The sequence below is a fragment of the Petromyzon marinus genome, chromosome 3 (assembly GCF_048934315.1).
Source record: "Petromyzon marinus isolate PM22_M1 ecotype Great Lakes invasive population chromosome 3, UKy_Petmar_22M1.pri1.0, whole genome shotgun sequence".
Lineage (NCBI taxonomy): Eukaryota > Metazoa > Chordata > Hyperoartia > Petromyzontiformes > Petromyzontidae > Petromyzon > Petromyzon marinus.
In genome coordinates, this window is record NC_133669.1 from 7808461 (window position 1) to 7835973 (window position 27513).

Below are 27513 nucleotides of genomic sequence, written 5' to 3' on the forward strand. Positions count from 1 at the left end.
TCCACACTACGTCTCTAGAGAGCGTGACACAAGCCATTTTTTGGTGTGGCGGTTTCAACCAAAATCAAGACCGCTGTTCTTTGTGCTCCTCCGGGCCAGTCCCCGTACCCCCTCGAGGTTACTAAGGCCACAAAAAAGAGAGAACACACGTCCGCCCCTCTCGTCAATGCGGCGTTAGGCATGCATTTTGTTCATGTTGTTTATTTGGGCACCACGGTGGCGAAATTTTAATTGCCTCACCTGGTATATAGGTCATGGGTTCCATCCCGACCCTGATACCTGTATATTTGGAGTTTGCATGTTCTCTCTCACTATGGTTGCGTTGATTTTTTTTCCGGGTCCTCTGGTTTTTCGATCCACATTTTTAAACACACGTTTACGGGATTTGGCTGCTAAAAAATTTCCACGTCATAAGCCACTTTGCTGGTCTATCATTTGTGGCCAGGTTGCTTTTTTTTATTTTTTTAGTACACGAGTGTGTATGCCTGCGTGAGTCTCACTCACCTGGCTGACGCAGCTGGCCTGACCGACGGTACTCATGGCTAAGTGGGCCTTACCTGGCAAAATGAAACTTTGCATATATTCGCTTAGTTTAGTGTGTTTTATGTTTATGCGACGTGGCACGGTATCCATGCAGCAGCTTTCACCTCCAACCCCCCCCCACCGCCCCCCACCCCTGCCCACCCCCAACCATTTCCCCTGAGATCCCCGTGGCATGCGATCCGTCGGACTGATTCCCGACGCGACCGGCACCGCCAGGTCCCGCGCGAAGGCTGGAGCACGCTGCCCGAGAGCGGCAGCCGCAGCGGCGACAGCGAGATCCCGTGCCGCCGCATGCGCAGCGGCAGCTACATCAAGGCGATGGACGAGGAGGAGACCGACGAGGAGGACGAGGAGGAGGAGGAGGAAGAGGAGGAGGACAGGGCACGCGAGGATCGCGACGACGAGGGAGACGACGACGAGGCGGACGAGGCGGCCGACGAGATGGAGGCGGCGCCGCTGCCCAAGCTGTCGCTGCACGGCGCGTGCCGGCGCGAGAGCTACCTCAAGGCGACGGGACAGCAGAGCCTGGGCCAGAGCCTGAACGAGCAGGCCTGTCTCAAGTGAGCGCCACCTACCACCACCTGCTACCACCTACCCCCGCCTACCACCGCCTACCACCACCTACCACCGCCTACCCCCACCTACCACCACCTGCTACCACCTACCACCACCTACCCCCGCCTACCCCCACCTACCACCACCTGCTACCACCTGCCGCCACCTACCACTGCCTACCACCACCTACCACCACCTGCTACCGCCTACCCCCACCTACCCCCACCTACTACCACCTGCCGCCACTCACCACCACCTACCGACGCCGCCGCTGCCATGTTCCCTTTGTCGTGCGATCATCCTTCAATTCACTCGCGCATTAATATGCTAATTTTGTTTCTTCGTTCGTTCGACCACTCATTCCGGTGTTCGCTCATTTATTTACCTGTTTGTTAATTGAGCCATTCAATCATACATGCATTCAGTCATTTAACCTTTCATTGAATTACTCGCACGATTTCGCTCGTTCATTTATTTGCTCAATAATTCTATCGCTCATTAATTTTTTTAACTCATTCACTTACCCATTCATTCAATAATTCACCCATTCATTCACTGATGTTCTCATTCAACCATTCATTCAGTTGTTCACTCATTCGTTTATTTATTCCATCAGTCACCCATTCTCTCAATCCTTAATTGAGATGACCAGGGGGGGGGGGGGGGGGGGGCACGCCTGACGGTACGTCCACTGCAGAGATGGAACGATGAAATCAGCCCCTTGTGTAGAACAGTGAAGGACATCGGCTGCTTGGGGAGGCTTTCATCAAGCAGTAGATCGATCGTGGCTGGTGGTGATGATGATTATTATAATGGTGTGCACACTCGTTCTTGAACCGCCCCCCACCCGGGTCCACCCAGCAGTATAAATGGGTACACCACAGTCCATCAATGTGGTGACGTAAAGCGTGGGTATTCACACATCTTCCAAAGAGCAGGCAAAAGACTCCTCTCGAGAGCAGCTCCTTTGAGCTCCCGCTAGCGGAAGCCCTCCATCCACCAGCAGTTGCCTGAGCAAGAAAATTGCAGGGCCGCACCTTTAACTCATAACAGTGGCGGCGACGGCAGTGGCTAGATGTTAACTACCTCGCCTGGGATACAGGAGGTCGTGGGTTCGATCCCGACCCTGACGCCTGTATATTTGGACCTTGCTTGTTCTCCCCATCGTCGCATGGATTTGTATGCCTGTACTACGGTTTTTCCCTCCACATCTACAATCAACACGCGTTTAGAGCATTTGGCTGCTGCTATGCATGTCCAAGTGATAAGCCTCTTTGTTGAGCGATCATGCGTGGCCAGGTCTGCCTCTGAAAAAACAGCTATATTAGCTCAGTGGGCCTTACCTGGTGAGATAAACAACAACAAAAAATGTTTGTTTGTTTGAAGAGCTGCTGAGCGACGGCTTGAAAAGTGGCGCACGTTTCCCCGACAGGGGCTCCCCGAAGATCTACGCACGGAGCCACAGCTACCTGCGTGCAGTGAGCGAGGTGTCCATCAACCGTAGCATGGAGAGCCTGGACCCGAGCACGTTGCTCGGCTCGCCCAAGTTCCGCTCGCGCAACGAGAGCTACATGCGAGCCATGAGCACCATCAGCCAGGCGAGCTGCATCAGCCAGGTGAGTGAGACTCGCGCGTGCGCGCACACTCCTCACGTGCTAAGAGACTACACACTCTGCATTTTACCAGGTAAGGCCCCACTGAGCTATATAGCTCTCTTTCAGAAGCGACCTGGCCACAGATTATAGCTGAACGAAGTCGCTTATCATGTGGAAATGAATATAGCACGTTGATTCCAAATGTGGAGGGAAAGACCGGAGGACCCAGAGAAGAGAGCATGCTAACTCAAAATATACAGCAGGCGTCAGGATCAGGATCGAGTCCACGACCTCCTGTAAACCAGCCGAGGAAGTTAACATCTCGCGACACACAACCCATCGTTGCATAACCACTGCGCATGAGCGATGAGTACCACCAGGGAAAAACAGCTGCATCAGCCAGGTGAGCCACAACATGCTGGGGGGTGGGGGTGGGGGGTTTGGGGGAAGTGCAGAGGGTAGGGAGAGAAGGGGGATGGACAGCAGACACATGGGGTGAAAGACAAGATTACTGCGGGGTGGATAGCACCATGTTCCCCTCTTGTGTGTGGGGTTTCTTCATGTATTCCAGTGTCCTTTGACATGAAGCCAAACGCTCCTTCCTAAATGTTGCAGGAACCTCCCCAAAAGAAAGATTCTTGAGGCTCGGTGAGACTTACCCTGGCTACATACGTAGGATTACAATTGTTCATATTAATCATCAACATTGCTGCTATTACTATTATAATCATACTCAATTGCGTTATTAGTTTGAGAGAGCATGAGGATGATGTCTCGAGAGGGAGAGAGAGAGAGAGAGCGGGCGCAGGAGTGAGCAGGCTGACACAGAGAGTAACACCTCGAGGCTGTTACAGCGTCCGTCCGGCACGTCTGCGCCGTGCTGCTGTGGCAGCATGGGCGAATCTGCATGCTAAATCTTGATCCCCTCTCGTTATTTATTTCGTTTCATCGTCCGCGCATAATCGTGCCCGCGAGAGCTCGCTCCCCCCTCTCTTTCCCGTCGCGATCATCACTGGAGCACCGATTCGCTGCTGCTCGATGGCGCAGGGGAGTTGATTTGCGCTAGGAGCACCGTGGAGGGGGGGGGCTGGGGGGGGGTCGGCGGTGGGGGGGGGGTGGAAGATCGAGTGATGCACACCAAAGCCGTGGAGATAATGGGCCAGCGATAGCAAGGGCAGCCATCTGACGGCAAAGTCGGCTAAGGTGACCGCGGTGGCTCGGTGGTCCAGAGACACTAGAGCCTGGCAACACTGAGATCCTGGGTCAGGACGCGGGCAGACACCCGTGGTTATCGAACTGGGTTTCCAGACGGTAGCGAGCTGACGGTCCCAGCGCGGTTACCAATGGCTGCACAGCGCACAAAAAACTCGCCACATTGACATTTGGTTTGTCACCTAATTTGCCAAAATGTCAACTCTTGAGATGTAAAAAAAAAATCACTTTGATTGACATGAGACGAACACTCTTTGCAGGGCATATGTATAAAAATATGTAAGGCGTGTCTCTAGTGTACATAAAGACACCTGATGAGGTGACCTCAGAAGTATTTCTGTGTGGTCACCTTCTGGAGTCATTCTCTGACGCAGGGTGATGGCACTGCTCAGCTGCAGAGTTCCCAATGTAAAGTTATACATTTCTAAATGCCATTGCATGACGCCAATAGCACAATTAGAGTGCTGACCCTTGAGGGCACAGTGGCCTTCATGGAGGGGGTCTTTCCGATGGTTGCTCCCTCTATGAACGTCTAATGTTGCTTTGCTGGACACTGAGTTGGTCCCGCAATGGCTTCTGTTAAAAAATAATAATTATTATAATCGATATTTATTTACCCAGGACAGCCTCACTGAGTCTCTAGGCCAGGGTTTTTACAAACTTTAAGTCCTCACAGTGCACCGTGGTTCACTTGTCCAGGTTTTGGCCAAGGTTTTCCCTGAAAATGGAAATTAGGTCGTTACGTGCTGCACTTGCCCGATGATTGGCAAACACGTTCCACTCCAAGTAGAGAGCGCCGATTCAAATTGAGAGCACTGTCGACATCGCGAGGGATACGCACAGGCACACATAATAACACAAAGACAATTAGCCCCCTCGTATATAGCCTTTTACAGATTGGAAGGTCAAGTGCTGATAGCGAGCGCCTATGAAGGCCAGGAAGGCATGTATGGCATACCGTGTCCACTCATACGGTTTACCCCGTATTCTTGTACAGGGAAATTGAGTTTTCAGGTCCATACGGCGTACAGCCGTTTCAATACGGGCAAAAACAAATTGTCTATTTGTTTGTGTTTCTCCCATGTGATGGGACTTTGTAGGATGAACGTTGAGATCTGTAAGGGCACGGGGTTACCAATAAGGTCTGAATTGGTTTGTAATAAGGTAGGGCACTGATAATGGGTTGACAGATATGGTATAGTGTGGCCCCACCACACCCGGCTACTCTTGTCTCCATCATGCTGACGTTCACACACCGCAACCAGGTGCACAGTTAAGGCTGAGTCGAACTATGAAAAGACCCAGGACCGGTTCAGATAATGACCACTGATGTTGGTCGTGATTAAGACTGTAATTCAAATCGCCGGGTCTGTAGCGTAGTGCTATAAATCACTCCCCGCTGCTCCGCACACGCATACACAAGTGCACATAGATCTGCATATTAATCGTCAGGCACGTGCAGCATGTAAATTACATCCTATGTTGATACAAATGCAGGCAAAGTGGTGAATTCGTGTTCGTAGTGGGTCGTGAAGAATGGAGATAGGGAGATTCTGTTTTGGTGTCGACTCACCAGCTTTCAACATGCCGCTTAATCCGTGCACCGCATCGGCATTTTCACTTCTTTTCCCTCGCCACTTGTGTCTGTGCATGATATGACATGTGCCCACTATCACGTGAATGAGCAGTTCCTATTTGTGTCCCTTTGTGTGCGTGTTTGTGTGCACGTGACTGTAAGCGCATTTCTATGTGTGTCAGAGTGTGTACACATTTGTACGTACTACTTGAATGTGTGCTTTTGTGTGCTCGCTTTTACGTGTGTATGTGTGTGTTTACACATTTGTACACGTGGGAGTCGTTGTGTGTGAATGTGTGTGTTGGTGCGCTCACTTTTGTGTGCATGTGTTTGATTATATCCGGGAGTCATTGTTTTCCTGTGTGTGAGCGTGTGCGAGTTTGTGTGTCTGTCTGTGTGGGGAGTGGCAGTGAAGTGGTTACTGCACCGCTGATACCAATGTGGCGACCCGCTTATGACCACCATTGGTGACGAATATTCTGAACCGGTCCTGGGTCTCTCCTAGATCGACTCAGCCTCAAATCAGTGACTTGTGCAGTGTGTAAACATCACCAACCAGGAGCTAAAGGCGGCAGGGCGTGGTGCTGCCCCCCCCCCCCCCTCATGCGCCATGTCAGCATTCATAGGTCCTCGCGAACAGCACTTGCTCCAACAGTCTGTTGAAGGCTATAAGGGGGATCTTTGTTTTTGTGTGTCCGTGTGGTGCCCGTGTAAGCGTGTGTATGTGTGAGTGCATGCGCTGTCCTACGATTCCTCAAACCTGGCCATGATGTTGCACATCAACACCACATCAACACCAGCCATTGGCTTGTGTGTCCCCTTAGGTAGACATAAAGTAGTACTCGTTGTGCAGTGTTGCAAAATCTGGGACATTAACTATTCGAGACGGATTGACAAGCTTGTGAAAATACTTCAGGATGCTGTAAATAAAAAAATCTAGATTTTAAAACATTTACATAAAATTGCATATTTACCAAGTAGGTGTTTTGGGTTGAGCTGTTGTAGCACTCCGATTTCCCTTCAGGATGTGCCACGGGGTGTTCGACACGAAGTCCATCTGCTCCACTTGTCAGAGCTCCCAGCACATGGAGCAAACATCAGACGTAATACCGGACAACACCCGGTACAAGCTGAAAACACATTGGAGAAGCTATGATTAATAAATATTTTTTTCAAATCAGCCAACCTGACAAACTACGACACCATTACAACTGTGCTCTCTTTGGAAGAAGAAAAAAACAGAACCTCAAATATTAATTCACCATTTAGGAAATTTCCGACACAATGAGAGAGTTCTGTGAAGAAAACCACACTGCGAGGTCTGGAGGTAAAGACCTTTGATCTGGCAACCCTGCTGATGCATTGTGGTCATGAAAATCAGTAACGGAAAGTACAAGGTGGCTGGGCATGTGTGACATGCCACCCAGCTTGCATGCTGTGCTGGCTTGCATCTGTGTCAACTACACAGTGACGTGACTACCAGGGCAATGCAGGCACGTGAAAACACTCATTATTTGGGAGAAAAAACACCTTAATATATCGAAGACCTCAGAGCTTTGGGTGAAATCTGATGCCATCTAACTATGCGGCTGCCTTTCCTCCTTGTCTGTGCTTCCTCGCACCTCTGAGTTGTTCTTTCTCATCGAGGGTGAGTTAATACTGTGCACATTCAAGGTTTAAATTGTTATTGTATGTAGCTAGCTGCAACTCTTTATCGTGCAAACCTACCAAGTAGGCGCATTGTGAGGCCACAATCTGCAAAATGATACTGACGGTGAAATGTGTGCTCATGAGAAGGCATGGCAATGATTTATCCCACCCTAATTGGTAACATTAATTTTCTGCGGTCGTGCTTTAATTCAGGAATTAATTATCTTTCTCGTCTCATATTTCATGTCTCATTTGTATTGTTTTTTGTGTTTTTCTCCAATATTCGTGCAGCTTTATGCGCTCAATTGGCCGAAGCATGAGGTTAGATCTAGCTCTGCATACAATGTGTATAAATAGCAAGTGTTCAGTTCTCACGTGCACAGTTCGATGCATGTTTTCTGAATTTAACAATCGATTTGAATCAATTAATCGATCCTGCGATGTAAGTTAATTTCCAGCTGTTAATTTAGACAGTTGTGGGGAACCTACAGCCCACAGGCCGTGGCCCGTGACTTGATTTGTATACTGGCTGCCAGCATTACAGCCACACTAATCTGGTATTTTCGACCTGGTACGCTATTTACGTCTGCCACAACAATAACCTCTTGCCAGGGACAGAAGCCATTGAGGTGTATGTGTGTGTGTGCGTGGCAATGTGTGGTTGCCTCCCAAAGGTGTTTGAAAGTCCTATTCTACTCCTACTTCAGCTATTAGTTGTTTTTCAGAGGTAACCTATCATCATATGTGGGATTTCAGAGTCGCGGGCAAATAATCCAAACGCATGCTTCTAAATGCGGAGGGAAACACCGGAGGGCCCAGAGAAAAATCCACGCGACCACGAGGAGAGAAAACATGCAAACTCCAAATATACAAGAAACGTCAGGGTCAGGATCAAATCCACGGCCTCCTGGTGGAATAGATTCCCCACCATCTGCAGTAAGACTCTAAGGGCATATTTTGCTTTGGCTGTGGCTTACACACATACACACACCTGTGAATGCACATACATATGTGTGCACCCATGCATATGGTAATGCCAGGGCTGGCCTTCGTAATGCCAGCAGCGAGTTGTGTGATACGCTGGCCTGCCCCTCCTTCCATCGTGCCCTCCTGTCTCATCCGGCCGCCGAATGAGATTTGAGTTGTGTGCAAAAGTCATTCATTATCCCGTTAATTGTGGAGGGCAGAGCTGGCAAATGCCCTACGCCTGAAACCACGGTCTTCCCAGTTGCTCCTCCTGAACCAGCTCGGAGGTTGAATTAGCAGGAGCAAGGGGAACTTTAAAAGTGGCCCTGTGAGGAAGCTTGATAGAAGAGACGGCTGAATGTCACGGTTAAAGTGACTGCCATCCAGTTTGCCGCTTGTTAAAAGTTGCCGACGATTTCCTTTCGTGGAAGACTTTTATTAAATTGGCGACCAGATCACCTTCATTAAGATTTCTTAAAGTGCCTGTCCAGCTCTCCGATGTGTTTTTGTGTTGTTTGGCATGACGTCCGACGTTTTACTCCACTTGCTGAGGCCTTCCTCCTGAAGAAGGGGAAGCTGCTCATTATTGAATTTGGCCAAACGTCCCAAAGTAGCGGGGTCTTCCTGAAGAAGTCTTTGGGATTTACTGAGGCCTTCCTCGATCAAAATGAAAGGTGTCCAGATTTAACGTACCTCGGGAAAAATGGATGGAGATCGAATAGGCTTTGTGGATTTTGTGTGTTTTCACCGTGCCGTAGTTGAGAACTGTCCGGGACAAATCCTGGCTCCCTCGGTCGCTCCACATTCAAGCGCCGCTCCGACACGCAGTGTTATTGCTGTAAACGAGTCATGCAGCGGGGTTTAGGACAGTGGATCTCCCTGATGAGTCATCGCGCCCGATTTGTGTGGGAGCCTTAATTGGGGGGGTCTGCACGTGCACCTCCCGCCCGTCAGATTTGTCAGCATCGGTCGGGGATTTTTCCAAGCAACACCGTCGTCAATTAGCAGAGAGGATGGTGGCTTCACTGTGCCCTTCCATTGGATTGGGTGAATCCATTGGCGGTCACAGATATGAGCTGGCAAAAATTGTATTCACAATCAGAATTGTAATGTTTTTTTATCTTGGAAAAATCTGATGAGGTGTGAAGCTCTTTTACACAGACGTTCCCAGTCGGGGGCAGGGCATAAAGTTACAGCAACAAACAATACAAAAAACGATGGGAGTGAGCAAACACAAGTGAATGTTATTCACACAGCCGTATACGTGTACGGCCATTTGCCAAGCGCCGGCTGGATGAGGGCCTCCACCACTTTGTGTGGGTATTTGAGAGTCATTTGACTTTATCTTACCATACTTGTAAGTGTGGGTTCATGAATCATTACCATGCCTTCAAGTAAGCAATGTATTGTGTTCGTTAAAAACCGTCAAAAACATGCGCAATGTCTTTCGCTGAGAAACAAAGAGTGCAAGTACCGACATTTAGCGCAGTTTTCTAAATATCGAGAGAAAATAATCGAAAGGAGAAAAGCACAACGCTGGCATTTCTGTGCGTACGTTCGAGTATAAAATTGTACAGCATCTGAATCCTTTTTGTATATCACTGCTAGCAACTGCGGTTAATTCCAAAAATACACATGCTTATTAGGAAAATAGCCTCGACGCGCTAAGCAATTTGCCCTTCTATGAAGCCAAAGAATGTCCTCCTTTGACTTTGTCTCTCGCCCGTTCTTGGGCTCTGAGGAAGGCAAAATGCTCGTAAATGTTGTCGCTGTTTCTCAATAGCAGTTTATTTTTGGCAGCCAACACTCGCAAGTGTCACGTTCAGTCGAGACAGTTTGTGATTTTATGTACTAGTCCATTCGCACTTTGCTGACCCCAGGCGATTTAAGAGGTCGGCTGCCACTCTCTGAACCCCTTGAGATCGCATTCCGATTTTAGAAGCAAGCAGTACGTTAAAAAAATATTTGTAAAAAAGCGGCATGATTTGACTTTGAAATTCGCCGTGCACTAAAAGGGATTAAAAATAACTGGTGGCCTACTGTTAAAATCGGTAAGTTTGGCACGTATGGTTAATATGGTCTTAGGTTTGGGTGTCCTGTGTCCTTTGCTCCGGTGTTGCCAGATCAGAGGCAATAAAAACATCTAGACCGGTACTTGTATAACAAAACCTTCTAATACCCGCTCCTGTGTCTTAGTTTTTCTTATTGTTATTAATCATACCATTCCAAATCTTCACTGCTTTCACTGATCAGTGGAAAGGGACCAATTAACTATTTCACAGTCTATCTAGAGTGCTACTTTTATTGCAAAGGGCCAATCATATGAGACATTATTAGATAGCTCAACGAAGTAGCCGGCTTATCACGTGGACATTTAACGCGGCCAAATCCCCTAAACGCAGTGTGCGGATAACATCAACCAGCAGCGAATTTCCAAAGGGCTGTGAATTATCATCAATGTGACTGCACTAAAGATCTGGAGTGGGATGGAGGAGGGGGGTATACGGTGGGGGGGGGTTGGGGACCTCTGACCTGGCACCACTGCGGGCGCGCCCCCCTGTACTGACGTGTGTTCCCATGTCAGCGGTGGTCCGCGCCACTGGAGAGAGAACCGCCTGTAAGCTGCGGTGGCCCCCAAGGTGGGGGGCCCCCCACGGCACCCCCGGCCCGCAGCCCGGCCGCTCCGCCGCCGCCGCCGCCGCCGCAGCAGCCCCCCGCCGCCGCGCGGGCCGTCGTTACGGAGCAGCGCTCGGGCGAGGCGCTTAGTCGCGGGGCGCAGCGCGTGTTGCGAGCCGCTTTCCCCGGCCAGCGCAACCGCCCAGACCCGCCTCTGGTGTGTGTGAGTGCGTCTGTGCATGAGAGTATGTGTGTGCCCCCGGTACGGGGCACAGGTGGTGCATCGGTCAGTCATCTCAGTCATCTCAGTCAGTCGACCCGTGGCACCTGCTGGGTCTGCCCCGTGACCTCCTGCCGGCGGGCGTTCGACACTTCACGTGGCCTCAACGTGCACATAGCCTGGCACAAGCGCCGTGGTGATGTCACCGCCACTTAGCGTCGAATGGCGGTTGTTGTTGTCTCTGTGTGCGAGAGTGAATGCATGAGTGCGTTCTTATTCTTATTTCGTACGCAACTGATCTTTCGGACGGCAACAAATGTTATAAATTAACGCCCAGGTTCTTTAGCCATTTCACAGCGTTGCGTGGATATATCGATAATGAATTGTGAGATGTGTAAGTAAGTGTGTGGGTGAGTGAGTGTAAGTGGGAGAGTGTATGTAGGGAGTGGGTGGGTGTACATCTCTGCGATATAGGGCACACCAGCCTGCATTCCTCATCAGTATCTCTGTAAGAGTGTGTGTGCTCATGTGTGAGTTTTGTAAATGTGTGTGTATTTGTGTTGTAAAGCAGTTGTCGTAAAACCGTATTGAAAATAAAGGCGAGGGTCCAATGCCAGGGAGACCTGGGTGATACAATCTGTGCGATAGACGCGTGATAAAAGGTCAAAGCAGCATCATCAAAAACAGGTGAAGTGTGATTTTGAGCAATATAAAAAAATCATCACTCTCTATAAATCTTGACTTAAAGCGTTTGTGACTGCAGGAATTCATATTTTTTGGGTATTTCGGTAAGGTCACGTAGATGGGTTCCAAGAAAATAACAAAAAACTACGACGTTTTGATCGCAACACAAGCGGTCGTCATCAGGAAAAGGGTGTTAGCTTCTGAAAGCAAACTGTTTATAAAGGTTTAAAATGGGCATAGCCCAAATATCAACAGCATAGGTGGGGCAGCTAATGTTAATGTAAGTGATGGGTAGCGACCGCGATTGGCGGTGGGTTTCCACCAATTAAAGGGCTGCCAAGTAAAAAGTAGCTTCTGTATGGATGGCTACCTAAAACCTGACTCCCACCACCATTCATCCCAGAAGAATTCCCTCATCAAAACTCTACACCATAGAGCTCTGTGTATTTCCGACCATCATCACCTAGCCAGGAAACTGGGACATGTACACCAAACTCTCAAGATGAATGCATATTCAGAATACACAATCCGTAAAGCTATCACCCTAACCGTTGGGAAAGAACCATCTGAGGACCCTATTAAAACCGTTACCATGCCATACATAGCAAGGGTCACTAAACAGATTTCCAAAATCATGAGCAAACACAAGATCCAGGTCCGATTTAACACAGTACATAAAATTTGTGATCTGATCCCATCTGTGAAGGATGTGAACCCTGACATGCAATACCCCGGCGTCTACAAACTAAGCTATCTGTGGCAGTAGTTACATTGGGGAAACTAAGCGACATGTCTCGGACCGTGTTTGTGAACACAAGGCAGATCTGAAACACGGTAGGACCATTACCTCGGCCGTAACTGATCATTGTTTTAATGCGGTGGGCTCACACGATATTGATTTCTCTAAGACGAAGGTACTTTGCAAACCCACTGGCTATTAACAAAGATTTGTTCATGAAACCATCCATATACAGTGAGGGAAAAAAGTATTTGATCCCCGGCTGATTTTGTACATTTGCCCACTGACAAAGAAATTATCCGTCTATAATTTTAATGGTAGGTTTATTTTAACAGTGAGAGACAGAATAACAACAAAAAAATCCAGAAAAACGCATGTCAAAAATGTTATAAATTGATTTGCATTTTAATGAGGGAAATAAGTATTTGACCCCTCTGCAAAACATGACTTAGTACTTGGTGGCAAAACCCTTGTTGGCAATCACAGAGGTCAGACGTTTCTTGTAGTCGGCCACCAGGTTTGCATACATCTCTGGAGGGATTTTGTCCCACTCCTCTTTGCAGATGTTCTCCAAGTCATTAAGGTTTCGAGGCTCACGTTTGGCAACTCGAACCTTCAGCTCCCTCCACAGATTTTCTATGGGATTAAGGTCTGGAGACTGGCTAGGCCACTCCAGGACCTTAATGTGCTTCTTCTTGAGCCACTCCTTTGTTGCCTTGGCCGTGTGTTTTGGGTCATTGTCATGCTGGAATACCCATCCACGACCCATTTTCAATGCCCTGACTGAGGGAAGGAGGTTCTCACCCAAGATTTGACGGTACATGGCCCCGTCCATCGTCATGAAGTTGTCCTGTCCCCTTAGCAGAAAAACACCCCCAAAGCATAATGTTTCCACCTTCATGTTTGACGGTGGGGATGGTGTTCTTGGGGTCATAGGCAGCATTCCTCCTCCTCCAAACACGGCGAGTTGAGTTGATGCCAAAGAGCTCCATTTTGGTCTTATCTGACCACAACACTTTCACCCAATTGTCCTCTGAATCATTCAGATGTTCATTGCCAAACTTCAGACGGGCATGTATATGTGCTTTCTTGAGCAGGGGGACCTTGCAGGCGCTGCAGGATTTCAGTCCTTCACGGCGTAGTGTGTTACCAATTGTTTTCTTGGTGACTATGGTCCCAGCTGCCTTGAGATCACTGACAAAATCCTCCCGTGTAGTTCTGGGCTGATTCCTCACAGTTATCATGATCATTGCAACTCCACGAGGTGAGATCTTGCATGGAGCCCCAGGCCGAGGGAGATTGACAGTTCTTTTGTGTTTCTTCCATTTGCGAATAATCGCACCAACTGTTGTCACCTTCTCAACAAGCTGCTTGGCAATGGTTTTGTAGTCCATTCCAGCCTTGTGTAGGTCTACAATCTTGTCCCTGACATCCTTGGAGAGCTCTTTGGTCTTGGCCATGGTGGAGAGTTTGGAATCTGATTGATTGATTGCTTCTGTGGACAGGTGTCTTTTATACAGGTAACAAGGTGAGATTAGGAGCACTCCCTTTAAGAGTGTGCTCCTAATATCAGCTCGTTACCTGTATAAAAGACACCTGGGAGCCAGAAATCTTTCTGATTGAGAGGGGGTCAAATACTAATTTCCCTCATTAAAATGCAAATCAATTTATGACATTTTTGACATGCGTTTTTCTGCATTTTGTTGTTGTTATTCTGTCTCTCACTGTTCAAATAAACCTACCATTAAAATAATAGACTGATCATTTCTTTGTCAGTGGGCAAACGTACAAAATCAGCAGGGGATCAAATACTTTTTTCCCTCACTGTATACAGACACAGATACAATTTCAACCGAGAAGATGGTACAAACTTAGCAATCATTGCAAGGACGTTATCAACCAGTTTAAGTCATAACTGGCTGTGATGTTCCCATCCTACCACCTTCCGATGTGAGTTGTTATTTTCGGCTCTCCAATTTTACATTAACAGGTTAAATTTCTCACACCAACACAGCCACATTCACGCACCATACCTCGATGTGACGGTGGCTTTTGCGATCTCCCATTAACCTGCTAATCTCTCACATTAACATAGCCACCTCAGCGTGCTCGCAGTGGAGGCCACTCACCGATCTTACATTAATATGCAAATTTTTACCTGGCAACCATTTGATTGGTGGAAACCTACCGCCAATCGCGGTCGCTGCCCACCATTCACATTAACATTAGCTGCCCCATCCATGCTGCTGACATTTTGGCTACGCCCATTTTAAACCTTTATAAACAGTTTTCCTTTTAGAAGCTAACCCCCTTTTCCTGATGACGACCGCTTGTGTTGCGATTGAAACGTCGTAGTTTTTTGTTCTTTGCTTTGCACCTATCTACGTGACTTTAGCAAAAGACCCAAATAATACTCTCTATAAAGTTTGCAAAATATGCAACTTAAAATATCAGTGAGAGGCATTTCAAGATGACATATGTGGCATAATTAATAAGCACTTATAATCACCCTGACTAAGCAATGAGTCAGTTTCTCATTAATTACCCACTGGGAGTGAATGGTTTTTAAACACAAGAGAGATGAGATATAGTTAAATGTACAAGTAGCATCGTATTCTTAGTTTTTTCGGTAAAGTCACGTTGAAGAGAAACAACAAAATAACAAAATATATATAAAACAATAAAAAATTCTCACGACGTTTCGACCATAACTCAAACGGTCATCATCAGGTGTGTCGGTTTGCATAAATTTATTTTGAAAACGGCATATTTATTTATTTATATTTATATAAAAAAAAAAATAACGTTTGCGTCACGCGCAACTATGGCAGTTTGCCAGGACTAGTCCATCTATTTTTTGAAAAGAGGAGGGGGGAGACGAAATTTGTTTTTATGTATGCTGTCTGAAAGGCACTGTAAGCGTGAACAATCAATCAAGAACTGAAATGATTTATCAAATCTTTCCAATGATTGCTAAGATAGAATCCATCTTCTCGGTTGAAATTGTCTCTGTGTTTGTATATGTGGATAGCCTCATGAACGAATCTCTCATGGAAGCCAGATGGCTTACAAAGAACCTCCGTCTTGGAAAAGTCAATGGCATGTGAGCCTACTGAATTAGAACAATGATCTGCTACGGCCGAGGTGTTGGTCCTACCGTGTTTAAGGTCTGCTTTATGTTCACGAATGCGGTCCGAGATATGGCGTTTGGTTTCTCCAATGTAACTACTACCACAGAGGCAACTTAGTTTGTAGACACCAGGGTATTGTATGTCCGGAATCACATCTTTTACAGACGGAACCAGATCACGGATTTTATGTAATGTGTTGAAACGGACCTGGATCTTGTGTTTATTCAAGATTTTGGAGATCTTTTTTGTGATCCCAGCAATGTAGGGTAAAGTGATGGTTTTGAAAGGCTCCTCAAGAGGGTTCTTCTTCATGGTTTGAGTGATAGCTTTGCGGATTGTATAGTCGGAGTAACCATTAGCCCTAAGAGCTTGGTGTACGTGCTTGAGTTCACTGCTTATGTGTTCCTGGTCGGATATGCATTGGGCTCTATGATACAGAGTCTTGATGAGAGAATTCTTCTGTGATGGATGGTGGTGGGAATCCGGTTTCAGATAAGCATCCGTATGGGTAGCTTTCCTGTAGACAGAGTGGCTCATTGAACCATCAGGTCTCTTTTTAATTAGGACATCCAAAAAAGGTATCTTGCCATCTATTTCGACTTCCATGGTAAATCTGATGGCTGGGTGTATGGAATTGATGTGGTCGAAGAATTGGTCTAGAGCAGGCCGGCCATGTGGCCAGATGACAAAAGTGTCATCCACGTACCTCTTCCATAAGGTTGGGCGCAGAGTGGCAGTCTGGATGGCGTCAGTCTCAAATTTCTCCATGAAAATGTTAGCTATAACTGGAGAAAGGGGGGAGCCCATTGGGGTGCCCTCAGTTTGTTTGTAGAAAGTTCCATTCCAAGTGAAGTATGTATTGGTTAAACAGTGTCTCACCAGGGGGGGTACCTCAGTGTTTAGTCCTTGATGAACCAAGTCTTCAATGATTGCAATGGTGTCAGGTACAGGAACCTTGGTGAATAAGGAAACTACATCAAAACTGACAAGCAGGTCGTCTGGGGACAGGGAAATACCCTTGATTGTTGATACCAGGTGAGTAGAATTTTGTACCGCAGAGGTGGTCTTTCCAGTGAAAGGACGCAGGATTTCAGACAAAAAACGAGCTAGTTTGTAGGTGGGGGAGCTGATAGTAGAGACTATGGGACGAAGAGGTGTATCAACTTTATGTATTTTTGGTAAGCCGTATAATCTTGGTGGCCTGGCAGCAGAAGGTTTCAACGAAAACTGTTTAGATTGATCAATTAATGCGGTTGAATCAGAAATTATTTTGTTGGTTTGTGTGACGAGGCTGTTGGTGGGATCTCTTTTTATTTTTGTATAACTACCATCGTCGAGTAATTCTTTAATTTTGTTGTTGTATTCTATTTTATCCATGATAACAGTAGCATTGCCTTTGTCAGCTGAGAGAACTACAATATCATTCCTCTTTTTTAATTTATATAATTCAAAACGCTCATCTTTGCTGAGGTTGCTAGCTGGCATCTTAGCGTTTTTGAGGGTTGCAGCGATTTCAGATCTTGCTACGTCTGCAGCGATGTGACCCAGGCCCCTGAGAGCAACGTCTACTTGGGCAATTATATCATTAACTGGTATGTGTTTAGGTGTGACTGCAAAGTTTAGACCTTTAGCTAAAACGGATTTCAGACCATCGGAAATAGAACTGTTACTGCGATTAATTACGACTTTATTAACGTCTAACTTTTTGGTGTGTGGGTCCGGTCTTTTGTTTAAGAGGAGGTTAAATTTGGAAATCAGGTTTTCCTTACATTTGGTCGACATAGTAGCAGCTGAAGAGGCAGTCATATTGTCTACATGTTCCCAATCCGATGTGGACATCAGCAAAGATGAGCGTTTTGAATTATAAATTAAAAAAGAGGAATGATATTGTAGTTCTCTCAGCTGACAAAGGCAATGCTACTGTTATCATGGATAAAATAGAATACAACAACAAAATTAAAGAATTACTCGACGATGGTAGTTATACAAAAATAAAAAGAGATCCCACCAACAGCCTCGTCACACAAACCAACAAAATAATTTCTGATTCAACCGCATTAATTGATCAATCTAAACAGTTTTCGTTGAAACCTTCTGCTGCCAGGCCACCAAGATTATACGGCTTACCAAAAATACATAAAGTTGATACACCTCTTCGTCCCATAGTCTCTACTATCAGCTCCCCCACCTACAAACTAGCTCGTTTTTTGTCTGAAATCCTGCGTCCTTTCACTGGAAAGACCACCTCTGCGGTACAAAATTCTACTCACCTGGTATCAACAATCAAGGGTATTTCCCTGTCCCCAGACGACCTGCTTGTCAGTTTTGATGTAGTTTCCTTATTCACCAAGGTTCCTGTACCTGACACCATTGCAATCATTGAAGACTTGGTTCATCAAGGACTAAACACTGAGGTACCCCCCCTGGTGAGACACTGTTTAACCAATACATACTTCACTTGGAATGGAACTTTCTACAAACAAACTGAGGGCACCCCAATGGGCTCCCCCCTTTCTCCAGTTATAGCTAACATTTTCATGGAGAAATTTGAGACTGACGCCATCCAGACTGCCACTCTGCGCCCAACCTTATGGAAGAGGTACGTGGATGACACTTTTGTCATCTGGCCACATGGCCGGCCTGCTCTAGACCAATTCTTCGACCACATCAATTCCATACACCCAGCCATCAGATTTACCATGGAAGTCGAAATAGATGGCAAGATACCTTTTTTGGATGTCCTAATTAAAAAGAGACCTGATGGTTCAATGAGCCACTCTGTCTACAGGAAAGCTACCCATACGGATGCTTATCTGAAACCGGATTCCCACCACCATCCATCACAGAAGAATTCTCTCATCAAGACTCTGTATCATAGAGCCCAATGCATATCCGACCAGGAACACATAAGCAGTGAACTCAAGCACGTACACCAAGCTCTTAGGGCTAATGGTTACTCCGACTATACAATCCGCAAAGCTATCACTCAAACCATGAAGAAGAACCCTCTTGAGGAGCCTTTCAAAACCATCACTTTACCCTACATTGCTGGGATCACAAAAAAGATCTCCAAAATCTTGAATAAACACAAGATCCAGGTCCGTTTCAACACATTACATAAAATCCGTGATCTGGTTCCGTCTGTAAAAGATGTGATTCCGGACATACAATACCCTGGTGTCTACAAACTAAGTTGCCTCTGTGGTAGTAGTTACATTGGAGAAACCAAACGCCATATCTCGGACCGCATTCGTGAACATAAAGCAGACCTTAAACACGGTAGGACCAACACCTCGGCCGTAGCAGATCATTGTTCTAATTCAGTAGGCTCACATGCCATTGACTTTTCCAAGACGGAGGTTCTTTGTAAGCCATCTGGCTTCCATGAGATATTCGTTCATGAGGCTATCCACATATACAAACACAGAGACAATTTCAACCGAGAAGATGGATTCTATCTTAGCAATCATTGGAAAGATTTGATAAATCATTTCAGTTCTTGATTGATTGTTCACGCTTACAGTGCCTTTCAGACAGCATACATAAAAACAAATTTCGTCTCCCCCCTCCTCTTTTCAAAAAATAGATGGACTAGTCCTGGCAAACTGCCATAGTTGCGCGTGACGCAAACGTTATTTTTTTTTTTATATAAATATAAATAAATAAATATGCCGTTTTCAAAATAAATTTATGCAAACCGACACACCTGATGATGACCGTTTGAGTTATGGTCGAAACGTCGTGAGAATTTTTTATTGTTTTATATATATTTTGTTATTTTGTTGTTTCTCTTCAACGTGACTTTACCGAAAAAACTAAGAATATGAATTACTGCAGTCACGAAAGTTTTAAATCAAAATTTAATCGCCTCTACGGGGAGGGTTTTCACATAACTTTAAGATCCTTCAACAAACTCCGGGATAAGAAAGCTCAGCTGATCGAGTCTCTCACCTTCCTGAAGAGATGCCGCGACTCTGGGGTAATACCAATCGCATTTACACTCACCTCTGCTACTGTAACTTCTTCTAATGCGAAACGAATTCTTTTCAAAACTAGCTTAGCTCTTATCTCAGAAAAAATTAGACTTATACGCACAGAACTAGATCAGTTAGACAAGACACTCTACAAATCACACTTATCATTGACGGCAATAATGTCCACATCGGATTGGGAACATGTAGACAATATGACTGCCTCTTCAGCTGCTACTATGTCGACCAAATGTAAGGAAAACCTGATTTCCAAATTTAACCTCCTCTTAAACAAAAGACCGGACCCACACACCAAAAAGTTAGACGTTAATAAAGTCGTAATTAATCGCAGTAACAGTTCTATTTCCGATGGTCTGAAATCCGTTTTAGCTAAAGGTCTAAACTTTGCAGTCACACCTAAACACATACCAGTTAATGATATAATTGCCCAAGTAGACGTTGCTCTCAGGGGCCTGGGTCACATCGCTGCAGACGTAGCAAGATCTGAAATCGCTGCAACCCTCAAAAACGCTAAGATGCCAGCTAGCAACCTCAGCAAAGATGAGCGTTTTGAATTATATAAATTAAAAAAGAGGAATGATATTGTAGTTCTCTCAGCTGACAAAGGCAATGCTACTGTTATCATGGATAAAATAGAATACAACAACAAAATTAAAGAATTACTCGACGATGGTAGTTATACAAAAATAAAAAGAGATCCCACCAACAGCCTCGTCACACAAACCAACAAAATAATTTCTGATTCAACCGCATTAATTGATCAATCTAAACAGTTTTCGTTGAAACCTTCTGCTGCCAGGCCACCAAGATTATACGGCTTACCAAAAATACATAAAGTTGATACACCTCTTCGTCCCATAGTCTCTACTATCAGCTCCCCCACCTACAAACTAGCTCGTTTTTTGTCTGAAATCCTGCGTCCTTTCACTGGAAAGACCACCTCTGCGGTACAAAATTCTACTCACCTGGTATCAACAATCAAGGGTATTTCCCTGTCCCCAGACGACCTGCTTGTCAGTTTTGATGTAGTTTCCTTATTCACCAAGGTTCCTGTACCTGACACCATTGCAATCATTGAAGACTTGGTTCATCAAGGACTAAACACTGAGGTACCCCCCCTGGTGAGACACTGTTTAACCAATACATACTTCACTTGGAATGGAACTTTCTACAAACAAACTGAGGGCACCCCAATGGGCTCCCCCCTTTCTCCAGTTATAGCTAACATTTTCATGGAGAAATTTGAGACTGACGCCATCCAGACTGCCACTCTGCGCCCAACCTTATGGAAGAGGTACGTGGATGACACTTTTGTCATCTGGCCACATGGCCGGCCTGCTCTAGACCAATTCTTCGACCACATCAATTCCATACACCCAGCCATCAGATTTACCATGGAAGTCGAAATAGATGGCAAGATACCTTTTTTGGATGTCCTAATTAAAAAGAGACCTGATGGTTCAATGAGCCACTCTGTCTACAGGAAAGCTACCCATACGGATGCTTATCTGAAACCGGATTCCCACCACCATCCATCACAGAAGAATTCTCTCATCAAGACTCTGTATCATAGAGCCCAATGCATATCCGACCAGGAACACATAAGCAGTGAACTCAAGCACGTACACCAAGCTCTTAGGGCTAATGGTTACTCCGACTATACAATCCGCAAAGCTATCACTCAAACCATGAAGAAGAACCCTCTTGAGGAGCCTTTCAAAACCATCACTTTACCCTACATTGCTGGGATCACAAAAAAGATCTCCAAAATCTTGAATAAACACAAGATCCAGGTCCGTTTCAACACATTACATAAAATCCGTGATCTGGTTCCGTCTGTAAAAGATGTGATTCCGGACATACAATACCCTGGTGTCTACAAACTAAGTTGCCTCTGTGGTAGTAGTTACATTGGAGAAACCAAACGCCATATCTCGGACCGCATTCGTGAACATAAAGCAGACCTTAAACACGGTAGGACCAACACCTCGGCCGTAGCAGATCATTGTTCTAATTCAGTAGGCTCACATGCCATTGACTTTTCCAAGACGGAGGTTCTTTGTAAGCCATCTGGCTTCCATGAGAGATTCGTTCATGAGGCTATCCACATATACAAACACAGAGACAATTTCAACCGAGAAGATGGATTCTATCTTAGCAATCATTGGAAAGATTTGATAAATCATTTCAGTTCTTGATTGATTGTTCACGCTTACAGTGCCTTTCAGACAGCATACATAAAAACAAATTTCGTCTCCCCCCTCCTCTTTTCAAAAAATAGATGGACTAGTCCTGGCAAACTGCCATAGTTGCGCGTGACGCAAACGTTATTTTTTTTTATATAAATATAAATAAATAAATATGCCGTTTTCAAAATAAATTTATGCAAACCGACACACCTGATGATGACCGTTTGAGTTATGGTCGAAACGTCGTGAGAATTTTTTATTGTTTTATATATATTTTGTTATTTTGTTGTTTCTCTTCAACGTGACTTTACCGAAAAAACTAAGAATATGAATTACTGCAGTCACGAAAGTTTTAAATCAAAATTTAAGTAGCATCGTGTTAGAAAGTAGTTTTCAAACTTAGTATTTTCTTTTGGAACATAGAATTTCGAGGCACATCTCAATCATCGTCATCAGCCATGGCCAATCCACTGTTTGACAAAGGCCTCCCCCCCCCCAGCAATTGCCCTCTCTCGATGTAATAATCCACCGTACACATGAGCTGATTTCATCCCTCCATCTCATCGGCAGATGTCATCTCGGGCGCCGTTCCATTCCCTACGTCTTGTATTGCAAAGAATATCGCGTGGATTTAATAAACCAGATAAGCGTGGTGGTAATTTTTTAACTGCATAAAGATTAGCTTAATCCGGTGCGTGGCGCTCTGTATTGACAGTGGAAGGCAGAATTTTGATTTAAAGCTTTCGTGACTGCAGGGATTCATATTCTTGGTTCTTTCAGTAAAGTCAGGTATTATTTTATTGTTTCCCTTCTACGTGACTTTACTGAAAGAACTAAGAAGTGGGAGGCAGCTCACCTTGTTATTCAGTTCACAACGTTCTCTGCTCGTAAGTGAGGCACTTTGGGTAGGGGAACACGGGAGATGAAGCATGCCTACCTGAAAAAAAACCTGACCTGCACACTCTTTCGAGGCACTGCAGGAATTGCTCATGTAAAAAGTAAATAAAGCTGTGGACGGTTCAATCTTGATTTGAAGTTTTCGTGACTGCAGGAATCCATACTTTTTGGTTCTTTCGGTAAAGTCACGTAGTTAGAAAAAAATCAATTATAAATCACGACGTTTCGATTACAACACAAGCAATCGTCATTATTTCTGCAAGTTCAGCAGTTCTGCTGCTGTGGACGTCTGTAATAATCTACAAGAAACAGTTTTTTTGTTACTAAACTATTAAACATTTTTTTTATTTGACCACCGAAGGCCCACTGAGCTATATAGTTATTTTTCAGAAGCAACCTGGCCAAAAATTATAGCTCATTTAAGTGGCTTATCGTATGGACATTTATAGCAGCCAAATACTCTAAATACATGTTTCTCAATGTGGAGGGAAAAACTGGAGGACCCGGAGAAAAATCCATGCTTCCACAGGGAGAATATGCAAACTCCAAATATACAGGCGTCTGGGTCGGGATCGAACCCTCCCACCTCCTGTATACCAGGCGAGGTAGTTAGCATCTCTAATTCATAAACTATGTCGCAATAATAATAATAGGCAAGCAGGAAGAAGCAACACGTTGGCAGTGGGTGGTTAACGAGAAACGTCATTTCCATAGAAGAGCACAACAACCTTGGTGCTTTATTTATGAGGTTGTGTACGGTGTCCATGTGTGATAAATTTAAATGAGAATCAACACCCTGGTATTCATTGAATTTGACATCTTTAATAGCATAGCCTCGTAACGTGTTTAATGGTATTGCAAGGGGCTTCCGTTTCAAAAGAAACATTTTGGGTTCATGAATACATACAACATATATAATCATGCAGGCAAAAAGTCTTTGTCACATAGGATGCTGCCAAATATCGCTTATAAAAGCCATTTGCACTTTGGTTTGAACACCATGGACAGAAGACGTGGTGGTGTGTCGGTTTTTTTCAGGTCTTTCAGCATTAATTATTCTTCCATGAACACACTTTCTTTTAAAAATCAAATTCATGGTATGCAATTAAATGAACGGCGAACCAAGCACGGTAATGAGAAACGAAGAACGCCCCATAGGAATTGGGCAGAAATCTGATTAATTGACTCCCAGATTCAAAATGTAGAAAATTGTGTTTCATCCCTCGAATGAGAACCGACTCGTCGTTTTACTGCTAAAGCCACACGTTGACTACATCGTAGAGGTTTGAATATGATTTTTAACTGTGTCAACAGCTTGCTAAATCGACAGTTGAGAATATTTTTTTTCCAAATAGCCGTGAATATGGATACAGTATTTGGAGGAAATTATGTCCAAATAGCCATGAATATTTATCACCCGGAACTATCAAATAAGGAGACAGCTGCTGCCATAGTGCCACATCTAAAACCTGATCGCTTTGCGTGTACAACTTCCAGCTCATTTTATTATTGAAAAGAACCAAGAGACTGGTTGCATGTTTTACCAGTTCCTCCCCCCCCCCCCCAAAAACAAATATTTAGCTCCGCGTTCGTGGGTGTGTTTGTGGAAAATGTGTGCGTCTTTGTCCTGGCTGAGTGTGTGTGCGCGTGTCTTTCTATCCACTTGTCCCGACGTTCGTCTGTATATGTAACATGGGGAGCTTATGTGAATTCGCACGTGTGCTTATGCTTGTATGCGAGGGCGCAAGTGTACGTGTACATGTGTTGCGTGCGTGCGCATGTGCACGTGTGTGTAGATTTTTTTGCGTGTGTTTGAGGGTACGCAAGTGCACGTGTTTCTGTGTGTGTGTGCATATCTACACGTGTCTCTGTGCACACACATGTGTGTGTGTGTCTGTGCGTGCTGGAGCGGGTAGCGATGGCGCAGTGATTAGCACACTACATTGCATTATGACAAGTTCAATTCCTGGCCACAGCTTGACATCAGTGGTGGTTGATATTCGACTCACCGCTGGTCATTTCTTAGGTCAACTCAGCCTTGTTTTTTTTTGCAATGCGTAAATGTCAGCGCTGGGAAGACAAAGGCAGCCGAGTGTGGCTCAATGACAATGCTTACCCTAAGTATGCATGGCTATGCGGGGAATCTTTGTGTGGTTTTTTTGGTGTCTGTGCATGTTTCAGTGATCCTTGCATCAGCTGAGTGGCATGAGCGGGAAGCGTGCGTGGTATTGCAAAATATGTAAAGTGTGAGTGTATACGAAACATTGTCCATCTATATGCATATTAGGGTGACCTGATTTTTTAAAACAGTGGTATTATTACATTATTTTTATATCAGAAAATCTCTGAGTTTAATGCAGAACCACTCTTATTAAATCAGAACATCTGGCCATCCAATAACACATGTTCCTGTGTGTCTTTGTGTGTGTGTGTTTGTATGCTCCTTGGGTGTGTTTGTATGTGTATTACTTGTGTGTTTGAATCTGTATGTTTTTGTGTGCGTGTGTGTACTATGTGTGTATATGTATGATTGTGTCTCCAATTGCCTCTCTGTTTCCATGTGTGTGTGTACGTCTGTCTGCATGCTTGTGTATGCGCATGTCCACTTCTCTGCACGTTTATCACTGTGTCTGTGTATATATGTATGTGTGCATTTATGTTTGTGCCCGTGTGTGTCTGTGCATATGGTTTGTGTGCATGTTTCTTTGTGTATCTCTGTACATCTGTGTGTGTGTTTCTCTGCATGTGCGTCTATGCCTGCGTGTCTCTCTCTCTGTGCACCGGTGTCTCTGTACATCTGTGTTTGTGTCTGTGTGTGTCTCTGCCTGCGTGTCTCTCTCTGTGCGCCTGTGTCTCTGTACATCTGTGTTTGTGTCTGTGTGTCTCTCTGCCTGCGTGTCTCTCTCTGTGCGCCTGTGTCTCTGTACATCTGTGTTTGTGTCTGTGTGTGTCTCTGCCTACGTGTCTCTCTCTGTGCGCCTGTGTCTCTGTACATCTGTGTTTGTGTCTGTGTGTGTCTCTGCCTGCGTGTCTCTCTCTGTGCGCCTGTGTCTCTGTACATCTGTGTTTGTGTCTGTGTGTGTCTCTGCCTGCGTGTCTCTCTCTGTGCGCCTGTGTCTCTGTACATCTGTGTTTGTGTCTGTGTGTGTCTCTGCATATGCATCTCTTCCTGCGTGTCTCTGTCTGTGCTCCTGCGTGTCTCTGTGCACTTGTACGTTCGCACGCGTGGTGCTGCACGTGTCCCTCTCTGCGCGTCTCCGCGTCTCCGCACATTCGTCGCCTCCACTCGTCCACCCCTTTGCTCGCCCAACCGACCCGCCCGCCCGCCCGCCCGCACGCGGGCGCCCGTCAACCCCCAGCTGAGCGAGGTGGAGGTGAACGGGCAGTTTGAGACGGTGTGCGAGTCGGTGTTCAGCGAGGTGGAGGCGCAGGCAGTGGAGGCGCTCGACCTGCCCGGCTGCTTCCGCACGCGCTCGCACAGCTACCTGCGCGCCATCCAGGCGGGGTACGTGCGCGACGAGGACGACGACGCCGCCTCCTCGATGCAGTCCACCTCGCCGCCGCCGCCGCCGCTGCCGCCCCCCGCCACCGCCACGATCAGCACCATCAAGACCGGTGGGGGTTCCGGCGTGCGCTCCCCCCACCCCTCCCCGCTCTGCTCAGACACCGACGGCGTCCTCCATTTATGATGCTTCTTCCCGGCTCAGGATTGCCGGGGAGAATTTTGAGCGATGATGATGATGATGATAATGACATTCGTATCTTCAGCGCCGTGTCTCAAAGACGATGTCGCGAGGCTGTGGCAATGCTCGAGTGGAGAGGCGCCGCTGACTTTTGCTTTGTTCCCCCTCCACCCCAACCCCCGAAGGCTACGCGACAACAACAACAACAACGATGGTTTAATAAGAAAAATGTCTTTGGAACCGTTTCGTGAGATGGGATGGGGTCGAAGATCAAGTGACAGAGCAGTCCAGATCGATGGAGAGGGGACTCCAAATGCTCTGCCGGACACTTTATTTGGGAGGAGGGCGGGCGGGGGGGGGGAGGTATGGGGTAGGGAGTGTCCAGCAAACTGGAAAAATATCTCTGCACCTGGCACACCAGGCCCAGTAAACCTCTCCCTATTGCCGTGGATACTCTAGTGACCCAGAATTTATTCGGTGAGAAATCGAGCGCCACGTGCCACCATTCTCCCCGTAGCCACGGCCGCACGCAACGCGATGCACGTATGGCAGGCGGGATAAGAGTCCGTCCGTTTTAATCGGTGGATCGCGATGCGCGTCGTTATGATCGCCCCACGCTGAACGATGGCACTGCTCCGTCCGTTTCTAAAAGCCATGCGAGGATTCTGCATTGGGGCTTCCACTTGGTTCGTTTGAAGCCGCAGAAGAAAGAGCAAGGGAGGAGGGCTCGCGTTGCAGCAGAGAGAGACAATGATCGCCACGCATTAATTTTATTTAGAGAGGCATATCGGACGTTGTGTTTTTTATTTAGAGAGGCATATCGCCTTATTTAGAGAGGCATATCGCCATTGTTTTTAAAGACATTGTACTCACCGCAGAGAACTGTAGCGACATGACCGCATTTTACGCTAGCCGGCGCCAAACTGTGACACAACATCCTCCCGCATGGCTTCTTGGGAACCTCAGTACCCATGAAGTTATTTCGTTTTTGTTCCGGTCACGATCTGGGTTAAATGTGGCAGTGGCGAGTGGGTTGTTGTTGTTTTTCGGTTTGGAGCGGTGGACCAGTGGCTCGGCGGAGCGTGGCAGAGCGGAGCAGCGTGGAACAGCTGCCAAAAATACACTGCCGCCTCCCACAGCCAGTTTGAAGCATGCATCATCAAACACGTGCACACACGTGTGTGTGTGTGTGCACACCGCACCAGGTACTCATGAAAGCCTGAGTCGACCTCGGGGAGGCCCAGGACCAGTTGAGATATTCGTCA

At 46.2% G+C, this 27513-nt stretch overlaps 1 protein-coding gene across 3 annotated transcripts in view; it reads left to right on the forward strand.

The window, feature by feature from the left end:
- The window catches only part of LOC116958104 (disks large-associated protein 1-like), a 186868-nt gene that overhangs the window by 144647 nt on the left and 14708 nt on the right, over positions 1-27513 (forward strand). For 2 of the 3 annotated variants that reach the window (XM_076073480.1, XM_076073484.1), the window contains exons 4-7: positions 760-1103; positions 2531-2714; positions 10682-10930; positions 25925-26180. In XM_076073480.1, coding sequence (XP_075929595.1) covers positions 760-1103; positions 2531-2714; positions 10682-10930; positions 25925-26180 — 1033 coding nt within the window. The remainder of the gene's footprint in view (positions 1-759; positions 1104-2530; positions 2715-10681; positions 10931-25924; positions 26181-27513) is intronic. The other variant, XM_076073487.1, reaches the window with a different exon arrangement.